General features: G+C 42.5%; 1 protein-coding gene across 1 annotated transcript in view; it reads left to right on the forward strand.

The window, feature by feature from the left end:
• Window positions 1-13781, forward strand: part of ADAMTS5 (ADAM metallopeptidase with thrombospondin type 1 motif 5) — a 40912-nt gene extending 27131 nt beyond the window's left edge. The window contains exons 5-9 of the mRNA XM_017733721.1: window positions 669-952; window positions 2133-2316; window positions 2750-2925; window positions 3590-3765; window positions 7081-13781. Coding sequence (XP_017589210.1) covers window positions 669-952; window positions 2133-2316; window positions 2750-2925; window positions 3590-3765; window positions 7081-7651 — 1391 coding nt within the window. The 3' untranslated portion in view covers window positions 7652-13781. The remainder of the gene's footprint in view (window positions 1-668; window positions 953-2132; window positions 2317-2749; window positions 2926-3589; window positions 3766-7080) is intronic.
• Window positions 13782-15960: the final 2179 nt, after the last annotated feature.

The raw sequence follows: 15960 nt of genomic DNA on the forward strand, positions 1-15960 counted from the left end.
ACAAATCTTTACATTCATGCAATTTTTTCTTCCTGTTATTTATGGTTTTCTGTATTAAATGGATAGCCCTTTTCAAACTTGTGGACAAGCAGCCAAGTATCATTCCTTAGAAGTAAAGTCCAATCCAGCTTTAATGCCAACATTAGTTTTGATACGCAGCTTTTATTTTTCCTTTGGCCTGGGAGAATTCTTTATTTTTTGTTCTGTTTTGTTTGGGTTTTTTGGCCTCATTGGCTACAAGTCTGTGGTTTTTGATATTTTTGGCATTCCTTTAGAAGCTGTACCATTTCTGACATCCTGATTTAAAACTCAAATGAGAACTCTGCTTACTTTGAGTCTTGCTTACGTGAGTCTTGCTCAGTCCTTAAATCACAAACCAATAAATAGCTCAGAATGAGTTCTGAGTCTTGCACAGAGGATTGAAATGCCAAAAGGACCTGGGTAAAACTCATTTACACCTCAGGGTGGGAATAGGCAGCTCAACAGCGGGGTGAGAACACGGTGGCAGCAGTCTGACCTCATGCAAATCTGGTGTCACCTCACAGCCTTCATGTCACCATCCTTCGAAGGAAGTTCTCTGTCACCCGAACGACTTTGCAGCACTGCGGAGAAAACTGGGAAATAGCAGTAAATAACTGAGTAAACAACAGCTTGGCCTTCTCTTCTAGGGAACTGCCTGCTGGACCAGCCCAGGAAGCACATCGTGGGCCCCGAGGAGCTGCCGGGGCAGACGTACGACGCCATCCGGCAGTGCAAGCTGGCGTTCGGCGCCGAGTACACCGTGTGCCCCGGCATGGACGTGTGCTCCCGCCTCTGGTGCGCCGTGGTGCGCCAGGGACAGATGGTGTGCCTCACCAAGAAGCTGCCCGCCGTCGAGGGCACCCCCTGCGGCAAGGGAAGGATCTGCCTCCAGGGGAAATGCGTGGACAAAACCAAGAAGAAATACTACTCAGTAAGTTAGCGGCCGTGACCCCAGGGGCAGTTCTGAAAGGTGATCCCTCAGAGGTGCTGATTTTTGTGGGAGTGAAATGGGCTGTGTGGAAGCCAGATTGAAAGCTGCCTTGTTTTTTTAGCACGTAATTGGGGTGTTGTTGGTGAGGGTGTAGGAAAAATGCTGCTGAGGTTCAGGAAATGTATTTTCTTCTTTAAGGAGAGCCTTCATTCCTGGAAAACTGGGAACATCCATTCAGAGGAGGTGATTTGCCCATTCAGTAAATCAGTTATCAGGGCTTCTTGGCCACGGAATGCAAGACAAATTACATCTTTAAATTAATTTACAGCCCTCATCTGAAAGGCCCCAGGGCCCTAATTCTAATGAAGAAAAAGGCAGATTAAATTAATCCAGAATATAATCTTTGGAGCAGAGAAGTTTATGCTTCCAGTGACAGAGAACCTATGTCTACTTTATACCTCTGCAGAGTCCCCAGGCTCGTGAGAGCTGTCAGCTGCACAGTTCAGATACTTCTAAATTCACTGGGTAGACTGTAGCCCCTTCTGTTTCACCCACAGAAGATCCACAGACTTGTAGAGCTTTGTGAAAATATTTGCAAACTATGGGAGCCTTTCAAATCAAGCTACAGCCTTTATAACACCCTTTTAAAATGGATTTCTATACCCTTTTTCATGGATTTATATACTTCTACATGATATTGCAATACTGTAGCCAATGCAGCAGAGTTGACAATTCCACCTCTTGCCAGTAATTCCAGGCAATGCCTACACATCACAATAGCTGGATTTAATTCATCTCAGATTAGCACTACGGATATGTTCTGGGAGCTGAACCCCTTGGAGCCAGTTTAAGGGGCCTTTTTGGTAGGAATAGCAAAAAATAAGAGAACAGCACATGAAAATGTGAGTGTGTTCTGTGAAGAGGCTGAAGGCGGCTGTGCAGAGCAAGGCCCAGTATTGCCTTTGCACCCACAGTGCAAATGAGATGTCATCAGTGTGCAAATAAAAGATAGAAATTAACTCTGCTGGGAGAAGGAAGGTTCCTAAGACCTGTTATCCCTGATAAAATGGCCAAGGAATTGCCTTCAGTTGAGGAAAGCATTAGCAGTGACTTTGAGATGTAAGAACTCCATTCGCACTTGGGTGACGCACTCACCTCCCACTGTTCGTGTGTTTTTCAGGCTTCAAGCCATGGCAACTGGGGGTCCTGGGGACCCTGGGGACAGTGCTCCCGTACCTGTGGGGGGGGAGTTCAGTTTGCCTATCGTCACTGCAACAACCCAGCCCCCAGGAACAACGGGAGGTACTGCACGGGCAAGAGGGCCATCTACCGCTCCTGCAACGTCACGCCCTGCCCCGCCAACGGTGAGTGCCCTCCTGCTCCAGCCCTCCCTTCGCAGACACTGAATACTGATTGTCTGCCTGAAACCACACAGCAAAGGCCCACTGTAGCCTCCCCAAAATGTATTTATCAAGGCAAGACATTCAGCATTAGTACAATATCCTAATTCTTCACCCACACCTCGCCCTGGACGTGGTAGAGAAAGGACGCTTGAGTGAAAAAAAGTCAGTCCTCTAAAATGAAACATAATGCAAACTTTAGACCTTTAATGCTTATTATGCCATGGGGAGATTTCCAAGCTAAAACAGTGGAGGGATTGGAAGGCCAGTTCTAAGTAAAGAAGTGGCGTGACATGACTTAAAAATGATGCAGGAAAGAAATCGGAATAATAGATGGACATAATGATATTTGCAGCGTGGTCTGAAATAGCCACTGATGATGTGAATAATTCCACAGCTAAATCCTTCCGACAAGAGCAGTGTGAAGCAAGGAATGGCTATCAGTCTGATGCAAAGGGTGTCAAGACTTTTGTGGAATGGGTCCCCAAGTATGCTGGAGTACTGCCTGGAGACGTCTGCAAGCTCACCTGCCGAGCCAAAGGAACCGGCTATTACGTGGTATTTTCTCAGAAGGTAATGGCAGCTCCAGTCAGGGTTTCATGCTCCTCTTTAGAAGTGTCCCATATTTTAGAAATCTTTCTCTACCACCAGGGAAAAGAAGTTAATCATATGATTCAAAGATTTAACTGTGTGATTAGATTTAATGGTTCAATCCAGTAGTTGTACATTAGGGCCAGAACTGGCTTCTAAGATGAGAGAAGTTTTTCCACATCTCAGTATGTGAATTCATGAAGAATATGGGCCTCTCTGCGCTAGTTTGTTTTCAGGAGTGGATAGAGGAGTTTCTGCCTGGAATTTTCTGTCATTCTGGGGTTTTCTGGAGGAGAAAGAGTATTAGGAGAAAAGAATAAGTCAAACCCTGAACTGTGTTTAAGGAATCCAGAGTAACTCTTACAGAAGCAATTAATATGGCATAATTAGCCAAGTAGTAGAGATGTGACTTGTGGTCACTTCTATCAGATGCAATCCAAACTGAAAGTTATCTGTCCTTGCTTTTGTCCTTTTGCTAAATTTCATCTGATTTGTGCCAAGAACATGGGAGAAGATCAGTCTTGTCTGTCAGGGGAGGTGACCTGCTCTGAGTTGGTGACTTAAATAAGGAACTGGGTTTTGCCAGGTGGATCCAAAAAGGCAAATTTCTGTGGCAGTTTGAACCAAGTTTTATTTGCTTGCTCAGGTCACTGATGGCACGGAGTGTCGACCCTACAGCAACTCAGTTTGTGTCCGAGGGAAGTGCATCCGAACGGGCTGTGACGGGATCATCGGATCCAAGCTCCAGTATGACAAGTGTGGGGTGTGTGGAGGAGACAACTCCAGCTGCACTAAAGTCATGGGAACCTTCACCAAAAAGAGGTACTGATCTCAGTAGTAAATGCATCTTGTTGTGCAAATAGTAACTCTGCCACGTGCTGCTTGCTTTCTGTCTCGGAACGCAGTTTGCTTTCACGTGGGGGAAAAAACCACATTGCCTGTAGATTATTGCAGTTTCCAGATGTGTGCAGCTGGCTCTTAGCATTACCCTGAAATTGGCAAAGCATCAACTGGCAAAACACTGCACCCAGCTCATTTCTGACACAAAGCGCCAGTGATGCAGGTGAGCATCAACAGGAATAAGGCACAGCAACTCGTGCCACTTGCAGATCTTGCTGTGCCAGATGGACTGTGGCTCCTAGAGGACAGAGAAAAAGGGACAGGAGTGAATCAGAGTTGTTTGGATCAGAATTACCTGCATCTCTGAAATTTTGCCTTTCCCACTTGTTGCTGCATTAGCGATGTTTTTTCATCTCATCTCTTTTGAGTGACACTGAGGACACCCCACCTGATTTTGTGACACACATTCCTTGTATAAGTGGTGGAGAGAAGCAGGCAGCAGTAAACAGCTTCCTTAATAGCTGAGAGAGGTTATACCCTAAAATTACCTTTTCCCACTGCTGAGTATGTGTGGAGATCAAGTAAACAGATGAGATACCAGAAATATCTTAGGCGTAAGCATGACTATATCCCTTCATATGCCTTCATATCCCTTCATGTCCATTGGCATAATATCAATCTCCAGATGGATATTTTAAAGTCAAAATATTTAGAGCAGTTATCCATGAGCCATTTTTCTGTCAGAGTTCACCTTTTCACTGTAATAAAACTTAATACTAGTAAAATAAAAGGAACTGCTGCCATGGTTTTCTCTCACCCCATTGTGGGGGCAGTACTAATAGAACAACCTCAAGTCCTTTCTGTCTGAACTAATTTTTTTCCTCCTCAATTCTTAAGATTCATAGAAAAATGGGGATTTTTCATCATCGTTTATACAGATGCCAAAGTCTCAAAGGACTGATCTATGCATAGAAACTTTTAGTTCACGATTTCTACTCAGAGTCAGTGACTGCATTAAACATCTTTTATATATAAACTTGATTTTGTTTTATACCTTCCAAATTCTTACATGGCATATTGAAAGCTACCAGAAGTTGAAATCTGATTCCTGAAATGATCTTTTATTTCTGTACATTTCAACAGACTGATTAATAGCAGTCAAAAAGGACTTGGAGAGTGAATTTATTCTAAAAATAAACATAACTAATCTCCATCCTGGTAAACCAATGACTGCTCACCTAACGACGCCAAAACACCTCTGCCAAAAAGAATGGCTTTCCATCCAAATTAGTAATTATATAAACCAAACCTTTTCCAATTTGTAAATACTGGAATGTCTGGGATGTCTAAATGAAGATGACAGTGGGAGATACATTTCATGTGATCCAGTAATAATCAAGCTCCAGGAAAAGTGTTAGAGGGGCCCATGAGTTTCAAGGAGGCCAGATTTGTATAATAGATACATTTGGAAACGGAGAGATTTATTATAATGATCCCTGTGAAGTTACCATCTTTCTCCTCAAATCATGCCTTTAAGTGTCATGAGACTGGCTAGAGGGTAAAATTGTGTTCTAATATGATTTTGATTGGATTTTGGACTGCTGATTTATTTTTACTGGAAAAGTTGTTTGAGGCGATTCTTCTCTGCGAGTAATTGACATTAAAATAAACCCCTGGTTAAAATAGTGAAATCTTAATTGTCTGTAAACTGTTGTTACAGTTTTGTATGAAAGGGCAGTGCTGGTAGGAAAATTTTCTTTCCTCCACTGAAAAATGGCAGCTCCCTTGTTGCTGTCCATTATAAACCAAATTTTAGCAATCTGTACATTAAGCGTAGAGGAAACTTAAATTTACAGGGCAAAACCAGTATTTCCCATTGCAGACAATTGCCGTAACAACATTTGTTTGTACTTCTTTTTTCTTTTAAAGCAGGCAAAACAGAATCTTCTGGGAAATTTGCTTCCTAAGATTTTTGTTTAAAAAGCTATAAAGCCAAGTTATCAGAAGTTGGGAAGGAGGAGAATTAATGCTGCAGATGCTTCTCTGTGCACATGGAGCATTACAGCTCTTCGTGCAGACAACTTGAATTCTCCAGGACTGCTTGTAGGTTTTGAACAAATGATTTTGTAACTTTAATGACATGTTTGCACTGAGTTATTCTGGCAACTGTTGTGTAAAAATATTTGTGCAGTGCTGTAGAGCAGTCCCCAGGCTGGGTTCGCACCATATTCCTCCAGCTTTATGGAGGTGCTAAATCAATGGAGTCTTAAGTCATTGTCCCATAACTGCTGGAAATAGCAGGGGAGCAGCACAAATGTTTCATCTGTAATATGTGCAGTCTCTACTTGTGCAGCCAAAAGTTCTCAAAATTAGCAGTCTGTTCTTTAAACAATCCCAAAGGAGATGCCATCACTTTCATGTATTTTTAATTTTTCTCATTAAACCTTTCAGATACGAGGTACTTGAAGGATGGCTTTGTCACAGGTTTAGGAATGAAAACACATCTCCAAAGTCCAGCTGGTAGCTTACAGCTGTGTAAAAGCCTTTAGATTTTCTTCTATATATCAGTAAAGTTAAAATAACATACTTGAGATAGTGATAAATTCCAGCACACTTGCAGGTTTTGAATGCTTGTCACTTTTGGTAAAAGAGTTTAATCTCCTTTTCTAAATCCCAGTTAAGATACTTCATAAGTAGTAGTGAACTCAGTGATGGTACAAATGAAGCCATTGGGTGCCCCTCTTATTAGACACTTGACGATTAATCTGCGGCTTTATGAATTTCAAAGTAAACAAATTTTTTCTCGGTGATCAAGATTATTTTTAAATGTTCCCAAGGTACCTCTACCCAGCTGTTCCTCTGCTCGTGCTTTCCTTAATCATCATTATAGCAAAGACAGCAAGAAACAGCTGTAACCAATGCATATCTCATTATCTTTTCCTTGGCAGGCAGCGCACGCATCGTATTTCATATCTCCCACCCTTTGCTGAAATCTATAAGCTATCTGTTATTTTTCATTCCTCTGGTATCTGACCCACGTCAGACTGTCCCTAAAGCTAAAGATGAAGCAATCTGCAAGAAGTGCAGTAGGAATTTCTTGGAGAACACGAAGAACAACACAGTAGGCCAAGAGCGGAACCTGGTTAAATTAATCTTAGGGAAAATCCAGGTGGCCTGAGCTGAAATGAAGCAAGATGTTGTTGTCCATAGGTCGGACTTAAAGGTCCCTTCCAGCCTAGTTGATTCAGTGATTCTGTGTCATGCCAGTGAGACTCTTCCTTCTTTCCCTTCCTTCAGCAAGGGCTACACGGACGTGGTGAAGATCCCGGAAGGGGCGACGCACATCAAAGTGCGGCAGTTCAAGAGCAAGGACCAGAGCAGGTTCACGGCCTACCTGGCCCTGAAGAAGAAGAGCGGGGAGTACCTGGTCAATGGGAAGTACATGATCTCCACCTCGGAAACCATCATCGACATCAACGGCACCGTCATGAACTACAGCGGCTGGAGCCACAAGGATGATTTCCTGCACGCCATGGGCCACTCGGCCACCAAGGAGATCCTGATCGTGCAGATCCTGGCCACCGACCCCACGCAGCCCGTGGACGTGCGCTACAGCTTCTTCGTGCCAAAGAAACAGGGGCAGCTGGCAAACTCTGTCCCCAGCAGCAGTGGCGGCAGCAAAGTGACTGCGCCGGCCGCGCAGCCCCGCTGGGTGACGGGGCCCTGGCTCTCCTGCTCGCGAACGTGCGACACGGGCTGGCACACCAGGACTGTCCAGTGCAAGGATGGGCACGGGAAACTGGCCAAGGGATGCCTGCTCTCCCAGAGACCCTCAGCATTCAAACAGTGCTTGCTGAAAAAGTGCTAACCTGTGGTGGTGACCTTCTTTCTAAGAGGTTTGAGTAAGCCATTGTTGACATACTGGTGTCAGGTCTGCCCAGACAGAGAGAAGCAAAGGCTTCAATGTACTTGCGTTCAGTCTCTAATTATGGGCAGAATCTGCCTATTTGGACCAAATGAAGATGTGCACTGCTTTAAATAATAGTAGGGTGGTCTTAATATGTCAAAGAAAGTAAGCATTAAAGTTGTTATAAGCCCTCTGTGTCTGCAAAAATGTAAAATAAAATAATGCAAAAGAAGAAAAACTAGTGAATGGAGGATCCTGGGATATTTGAAGGTTACAGAATCATCTCCCCTTTTTCACCTACCTCTACTACAGTATGTCCTTAGGAAACGTCACACATCCCCATGATCCCACAGTAGCTTATTTTATACTGTTTTGTAAATATCTTTCATTTGGTATATCACTTGATATCACTTCCTTCTATTATAGAAATCAAAAGACAAACTACATAAGCAAAATGATTGACCAAAGTATATCTGCAGCCCTTGTGGATTTGGTCCATCCTTCAGAAAGGGCCACAGATGTTTTACTGGAAAATGAAGAGCTTGCTGCTGGTTTTAAAAAGTGATACCTTTTGGTTTTGACAAAAGGAAATAGGTTTTTGTGGTAGGAATTTCCTGACAGCATATCAATTATCTCTGACAAATCCTATGTTTCCACACAGAAATTCTCAGGAGGAGCCTTGCAGCAGCTTGCAGAGCAGGGAACCCCACATTGCTCCAACAGCAGGAGCATCAGCAGCTCCTCCTCATGTGTGTGTCAGGCATGCACCAAAGGAGGAGTTGGCTGCCAGGAGGAGTTTGTGTACACTGTGCTTGTAAACCTCCCCCGTTCCAGCTGTGTCCCAGCCTGGGGTCCTTGTTGTCACTGAACAATAGCTGCTCGAGCTGCTCCTCTCCATGAAACAAAGGCATACTGTATTTTGTAGAAAACTAGTTAGAGAACCAAAAATTACAGGTGAGGTATTCAAGTGTCTTCTGACTCAGATGTTCTGAGGCTGTGTTCAGCTGCTTTCTCTGTTATTTTCTCTATGGCTTCCACCTTGAACTTAACAATGTGTAATGTACCTACATCTTTTCAAGAGGCTATAAAGGTCAAAAAAACACAGCAAACAGTTAATATTTTATCACTGTTTTGTCCATCATGTCTAACTCTGGTATTCATCTTACCAGCAAAAGTTTATAACTATTTGTCTTTTTTTTTTTTTTTTTTTTGTGTGTTTTGTGTGTGTTTTGGGGTTTTTTTAAAGCTATAGAAGGCATTCACGTTTTGTATATCTACCACATTGGGGAGGAAGAGGGGTCACTAGGAAGTCAAACCACATCAGGATGTGGAGGACTTGTCCAATATCAATAAAACTGTTTCCACAGCACAGGCAGTAGCTGGTAACAGTTTTCCTTGGCAGCAGTTCCTGAATCCCGTTATTGTCTTGTGGAAGTTCTGTGACTGAGGATGGGCATTTCACCTTGTGCAGGTGGAGGCCCAGGAGCAACCCTGTTAAAATCACTCTCTTCAATATCAGCAGGCTTTGAATTAGGCCCTAAGATAACAGGTACCAAAAGAAATGGTAAAAAACCACTGATCAAAGCAGAACCCCATTTTTTACTCCTTTGTTCATCCACACAGGAGAGTAGGAGACTGCAGGAGGATTTTCAGACAAGCCTCAGCTGTAAGTCAGTGGTACTTGAGCACTGAAACACCTCAGGCTCTTCTGAAAATCCCAGGCATGAAATCAGCAGGGAAAACTTGTTGGAGTGTGGAGCAAGAAGGGCAGGTCTGACTCCAGGCTGACACAAACATGTTTTTGCAACTGTTGCATGTTTGTGTGAACTCTCAAAAATCATGTGATGATTTCAAAACAGCATAGAGTTGCTACATCTACAACTGTGAAATCTGGAGAAGGATCTGTTTTTTACCCTGTTTTAAATAAACAGTACCAAGGGCAGGGCCTCCTCCTCTGTTAAATGGATTGCCAACAAATGTTATTAATCAGCTTTCAAAAATGGTGTGGCCTTCTGTTCAGGAGTAGTCCGTGTGCAAAACTGTGGATCTTGAGGAATACTCCCCATCTAATCTTGATCCCAACCTAAGAACTGAGATCAAGGCTCAGAATATTTGCATGGTGCTGGAAAGTAAACATTTATGCCTCCTCTGCCTATTAAAATAAGATCACTTTGAAATGCCTTATTTTTCCTTTCGAGTAATCTAATTTTGATGCTTATATATGTATTACACATGTCCTAGAACCTCTCCAAAAATCCATAACAAATAGAAACCATCATGAGAGGAAAAATCAGGAGATTTAATGTGTCTCAGCATAGACTTAACATTTGTCTCAGCATACAGCTGCTGCATTAAGTGGTATTTGTGTTCTGTCATAATAGAGACAGAATGTGCAAGTATTTGTGTGTGCATCATGGTAATAATTTATTATATATTCAGCAGGCTGAGTAAAGCTTCTGGATGCTATCTAGGCGTGCCATATGCGGGTATAAATTCAAAGCTTCCTTAGATTAGGAGTATCTTTTAAAAAGGAAAGAGTTTACTTAGAAATAAATACAAGAACAAACCACTGCAGTGACTTTTGTCACCAGTGTAGCAATGAAGCGAATTCACACAAGCAAAGATGTGAGGGGGCAAAGGGGACAGACCAAGGCAGGACCCTAAAAGTGTAAGATAAAGGGTAAGTTAACACTTGCTGTTTCAGGTGTTCCTAAATCACACTCCAGTTCCAAATCTTGCCTGTGCCAGTTGTAGCTGTCCCATGCACCTAATGAATGAAGAATTGGTGCAAGGTCTGTTCTCAGCTGAATTCTGTGTCACTCACACTGTGACATCATTGTTTACATTTCTACCCAGTGTTGTACAGCTGGATTCAGGAAATGCACCGAGGGATGGAAACCTGGAGTTCTGCTTTTGGCACGGCCAGGAACAATCTCAGTGTTAAATTCACGCTGACTTTGGGACACACTTCCATCCAGTGCCCTTAGGTGAGTTTGGACCCCTGAGCATCAGTGGGTTTAACAGCATCTGCTTTTCAAGTAGGATATTCTCGTTAGGAAAAAGCCTGGCATCTTTGGTTTGACTTTGTACAAGAAATTAAGTTTAGCTGCCCTCCTGTGGAAACAGTTTTATCACAAGGGGAAGAGGGAATAATCTTGTGGATTAATAACAACTGTTAAAAAAAAAAAAAAAAAAGCAACACAGCACTGAAAAAAATAAAATAATTTATTGTTTTTACAACTGGTATGTGAACGGATGTAATGAATTTATTTATTCTTATTTAACAAAATACCAATTGTGCAAATTCTATATTTAAAATGTTTTGCTATCGTCTCTGGCTCTCTTTCTGGCTCTCTTTTAATTTATGCTTCGGATTTGTGTTGGAAGTACACCTTGTGAGTTTACATAATATATGGCACTGGTCATTTTTTGTATGATTTTATTTAGAGGACTTTGCATGGAACAGGAGTATATGTGTACACACATGTATAGATGTATATTCTTTTTCTGCTGCCATCTTTTCCTTAGAGAAGTTGTAGATTTTTAATTCCATGACGCCTCGTGCTCCAAGCTCCTTGTTAACATTTCAAAAAGCTCTCAACAAGTAAGTCCCAAAGGTCTGTGGACCAAAACAAGCCCCGTAATGGCTCCTAAAGAAGTCAGAAGACAGACTTGTGTCTCAAAGGCACATGCAATTCATGCTAGAGGCCTCAGTGATTGACCCCCGAGGCTGACCCTACCCCCTTGCTTTAGTTGTAGCAGATTTTCAGTAGCTGGGAGTCCTCTCAATGGGAATGAAGTTACTCTGAGTTGCCAGGACTCTTCTCTCATGCAGCTTCTTACATTTAAGTGACAACACTAAAGAGAAAGCTCCTGGGTCTCTCTTTATAAAATAGCTTGAACAACATATGATTTGGTTTATGAGGACTGAACCATTAAAAAGCTGGTTTTTCCATGTTTTTGCTGTTTATATGCATATATAAATATGTATATATGGCTATAAAAAGTCAAAAGCCCAACTTGGAAGCCTTTGCAATGTTTTACTTCATTGTATTTCAGCTCTTTGTACCACATCAAGCAAAGTTAGATGAAAAAAGCCAGCAAAGCATGTTTCCATGAGAATAATACCTGTTTGTTTCCACTTTTCATCCAGTTCAACTCCTGCAGACCTCAAGGGAACTAGAATTGGGTGCAGTGTGAGGGGAGAAATGCGACGTGGCCAAACCTTCGGCTTTCCCGCAGTCAGTTCATTTACCTGTAGCCCCTGCTCTGCAAGGGCGGTGCTACGGACTGCACATGAACAATTCCAAACTGCTGGAAGTCACCTCGCTCCCCAGTGCCCACATTCACCTGAGTTTAATTCCAGCTCAGCCTCTCTTCTGCCACCCAGGCGCTGTCCAAGGCCAGAGTCAGCTACGAGGCTTGAGAGGAATTAGGGATGGCTAGTGGGGGATGCTTCCTCACTCAAGGCCCAATCCAAAACCCCAGGGAATACAAGCCTGGGCTTTGATGATCTTAAGGGCAGGCTTTGAACAGGGTTTAATGGATCATTAATTGTGGACTTTCAGCAGTATGTTCAGGTGAACGTTTCTCCTCATGCCATGCTGTTGTCACTGAGGAAGATGGAGCCTATGGCAAGAGGCAAAATTAGATTCTCTGGGCATAGACTGAAGTTGTCAGGACAAAAAATTGTTGCTTGGTTTGGAGGGGTTTGTTCCTTTTATTCATGAAGTGATTCATTTTTATAGAGCTGCCAGAGTGCATTCATACTTGCCATGTGCAGCATTTTCAAGGGGTTTTTTCCTATGGGTGCCCTGATACTAACTGGTATAGTAAAGCTAGTTCAATTCTTGTTTCAAGTAACATTGCAAATGCAGATATTTCTGGTTTATCACACCCACCAGCAATGACTCTTAATGTAAGAGAGATTATTAGATCCTCAGCTGCCACCCCAAAAGGTGCTTTGGGGCTTAGAAGGTTTAACCACAAGCACAAATTTTCAGTGATAAAATTTGAAAAGCCCCAAACACAGGTGAGTGGTGTAAGAGCTTCTCCCCACACCACACCAAACATCCCAACACCATCCCACTGCTGTGCACTCTGTGAGTCACAGGACAAAACTCACAGCATCTTTTGCCCTGGAAGTTGTCAGTGGAGGCTCAGAGTCAGTGTAAGGACAGTAAAATCCTCTCCACAAACATCAGCCTGGCATAGCCCGTGTTCAGACACCCGTGGCTAAGTGCAGGTGCGTATTTCATGTGTGTGCTTGGGTATGTGAGTACTTGGGTCTCCATTCCTCCCACTCACAGGGAAAAAAAAGTTACACTGGGTTTAGTTATGCCTATGTAAATTTAGAGTTACTTCGTGGCATCACTTGGCTTTGCAGGAGGAGCTTCAGACTTACACCACTGTAAGTGACAGCATAGTTCTTTATTTATAGTAACTGGTTTACACAATTTATCATGTGAACTGTGAAATCTGCAAATAGTTTATCTTATGAAACATTGTGACAGGCATACAGGCATTGTTCAAATCCCATCAGATACAGGAAATAATGTGCTGAATTAAGTAAGTTGGAGATAGGGTATAATTCTGCAGAGCAATAAATGTAACTTCTATTATTGCCAGGTCATCTGCTTAGCATCAGATAAGAGAAAACGAATGAGGTATTGCAGAGAAGACAAGGGGAAAGCACAAAGTTAGCGGTTGCTTAGTTTACTTTGTGTGCCTCTTTATGCACTGTTGGTGTCAGCATATTGTGGGAAGTCACTTTGTCACCTGGCTGAAATACCAGAACCTTTTGAGAAACCAAGATGCGTCACAAAAATTTATTTTTCATCCTAGTGTGTGTCTAATCAGAGGGAGTATTTTTAGAGCACTACTGTGTCAGCCAGTTTACATCATAAAAACATGTTAAGCAAAATATAAATTCATTTGAACTGAACTGTGCAAGGTCTACACTGTACTATGACACATGGAAGGCCAATAATTTGTTTTGTAAACTATTACATATGTATAATTTACCAGTTGTAATCCTAAAACACTTGACTCTGTGATTTCAGTAAAAGTAATAAATACAAACTGTATCATAGGTCCAAAATATTTGTTTATATGGTATATTTGGGGGCCTCTGTTTGCTGTTTGTGCCCCGCTGCAGGCAGATGAGCATAAAGAGCTTGAGCATAAATTTAAGGCGTAAATACTCTTTCTGTATGTGACCACTGCATTTTAGTTGTGGTGGGGTGGAGTTCTAAAGTGTTTTGGGGAGTCACAAAACAGCAGGAAAGTGCAGAAGGTGGTGTTTGTTATAAGATTCATAATTATCCATCTAAACCAATCTCAGATCAGTAAAGACCTGCCAGAAGTGCTGATGTTGGAGCACTCTGTATGCTGAGGTGGTGACACAGGAAGGGGAGAGGTTTTTTGGGGAGACAGAGCTGCAGACAAACTCCAGTTGAAGTGAGGCTCTTTGAAGGCACTATTAAAAATATCCTTTTCTAATAGAATCTTACAATTCATTTTCATGCTGATTTCTCGCTTATCCTTTCACATTCCACAACACTAAGTTGGAGTTTTTCTTGTTCCTGAAAACAATGTTTTGCAGAAAGATTTTCTTCCTAAAAGGAAAAGCAAACCTATCCTGTCTAAATCTTTCCTCATGTGTGTGTCTAATCCATTGATTGCTGGCGTCTTTATGAATTTGGGATTTTGTCTTTTATTAACTTAGAGGTTTTGCTTTCTTGTGTTTTACAAATCATGAATGAAATCAGTTCTTATTTACAGAAACAGTCTACATGTGCCTAGGAACAGCTTTTTTTCCTAGGCTGTTAAACAATGGCAGTGCAGCTTTACAGAGCTGTCAGTACCTATAGAGGGGCCCAAGCTCTTCCCAAAAAAGTGTTATCACCTGGTGGATACATGAGTGCCTCCTCCACAGCTTTGCATAACAAACTGCAATGTCCCTGTGATCATGGCAGGTCCTGTCTTCCCAAAATTCCATTTTTCTTTCCCACTTTAGAGTTTGCAGTAGCTCCGAGAAAGCCATTACTGGCAAGGGAAATCCATTGGTGTACAAATCAAATGGAGGCAGACACAGCATTACAGACTTTCCCAAATGTCCAGTGCTGCCATAATCCCATTAACTGTGCGGGACTGTTCTGTATCAGGAAGATGAACTCATTCTCTCTTAATGCATTTTCCATCTCATCATACTGTGACATTTCACCTCTTCAGAAACTATCCGTAATTACATGTGAGGAGGGACATGTCTATTCCCAAGATTCTCAACTTGTACACCCAAGTCTCATTTCTAGGTGGGGATGCAAGATGGATTTGATCCAATTTCAGTCTTCTAGCCAAACCAAATTTTTTTTTTTTTAAGAAAAAAAAAACCCATAAGTTTTCTACACCTCCAAGCACATCCAGTAATCAAACTAGAAAATGTACAAGTCTTTCCACATTGCTTATGCTGTTACCTCATTCTCCAGCACTCTGTGAAGTTTAAAGCAATAAATTCATCATGCTTAGACCACTCACCATTCTAAGCTGACCCAAGGACAGGATTGAAGAGTAATTGCGTGGGAAAATAATTTAACAAAAGCCAAGGAAAAAATACTATTTTCCACGCTTGGAGGGCCAGGGCGGCAATCTCTTTGCTTTCTCTTGATTATTCTGGGGAAAAAACCCACATCTAAGTGAAAACTCACAGACATTTTCTTAAGCAGCTGCTCAAGAAGGCTTTGTTGTAGCAATCTAAGGCTGAGCTTATTAAAACAACCATTTTGGCCATTGCCACCGTAGCCTGACTGCTCCAAGTGTTGCTAAAGAAATACAGCGAGACAAGGAAGTTGGATGAGATTCTGGAACACGTAGGTGTGGGAGAAAGAAGGGTGTAAGGCCCTTACTCCTTTTAAGCTTTAAGCTGCTGGGTAGCAGGTGCTGTGCCCTCTCCCAATGGGATGCGTCCCATGCCCATGGAACATTTTGCTTACGATCCAAGGCCAAATGCCCTGGTGAGGTTTGCAGATGTGAATTCTGCCCTAGTAACCCCCCATAAGAGCCATACACACGTGTTAGTGCACACAGACTGCATTTTGGGGACAAAAAAAGTGCAAATTGCACCTGACTGGCAATGCAGCGGAGAAGCCCATTGGAAAGCAGCCCCGCAAAGCCACGTTGGTACCGGAGAGGAATGTCACAATGAGCACCAGGACGGTCCTGCCGTGCCCCAGAGCACCGGGGAACTCACATCTTGAAAGAGTTGAGAGCTG

This window comes from Corvus brachyrhynchos, unplaced genomic scaffold, assembly GCF_000691975.1.
Source record: "Corvus brachyrhynchos isolate BGI_N302 unplaced genomic scaffold, ASM69197v1 scaffold55, whole genome shotgun sequence".
Lineage (NCBI taxonomy): Eukaryota > Metazoa > Chordata > Aves > Passeriformes > Corvidae > Corvus > Corvus brachyrhynchos.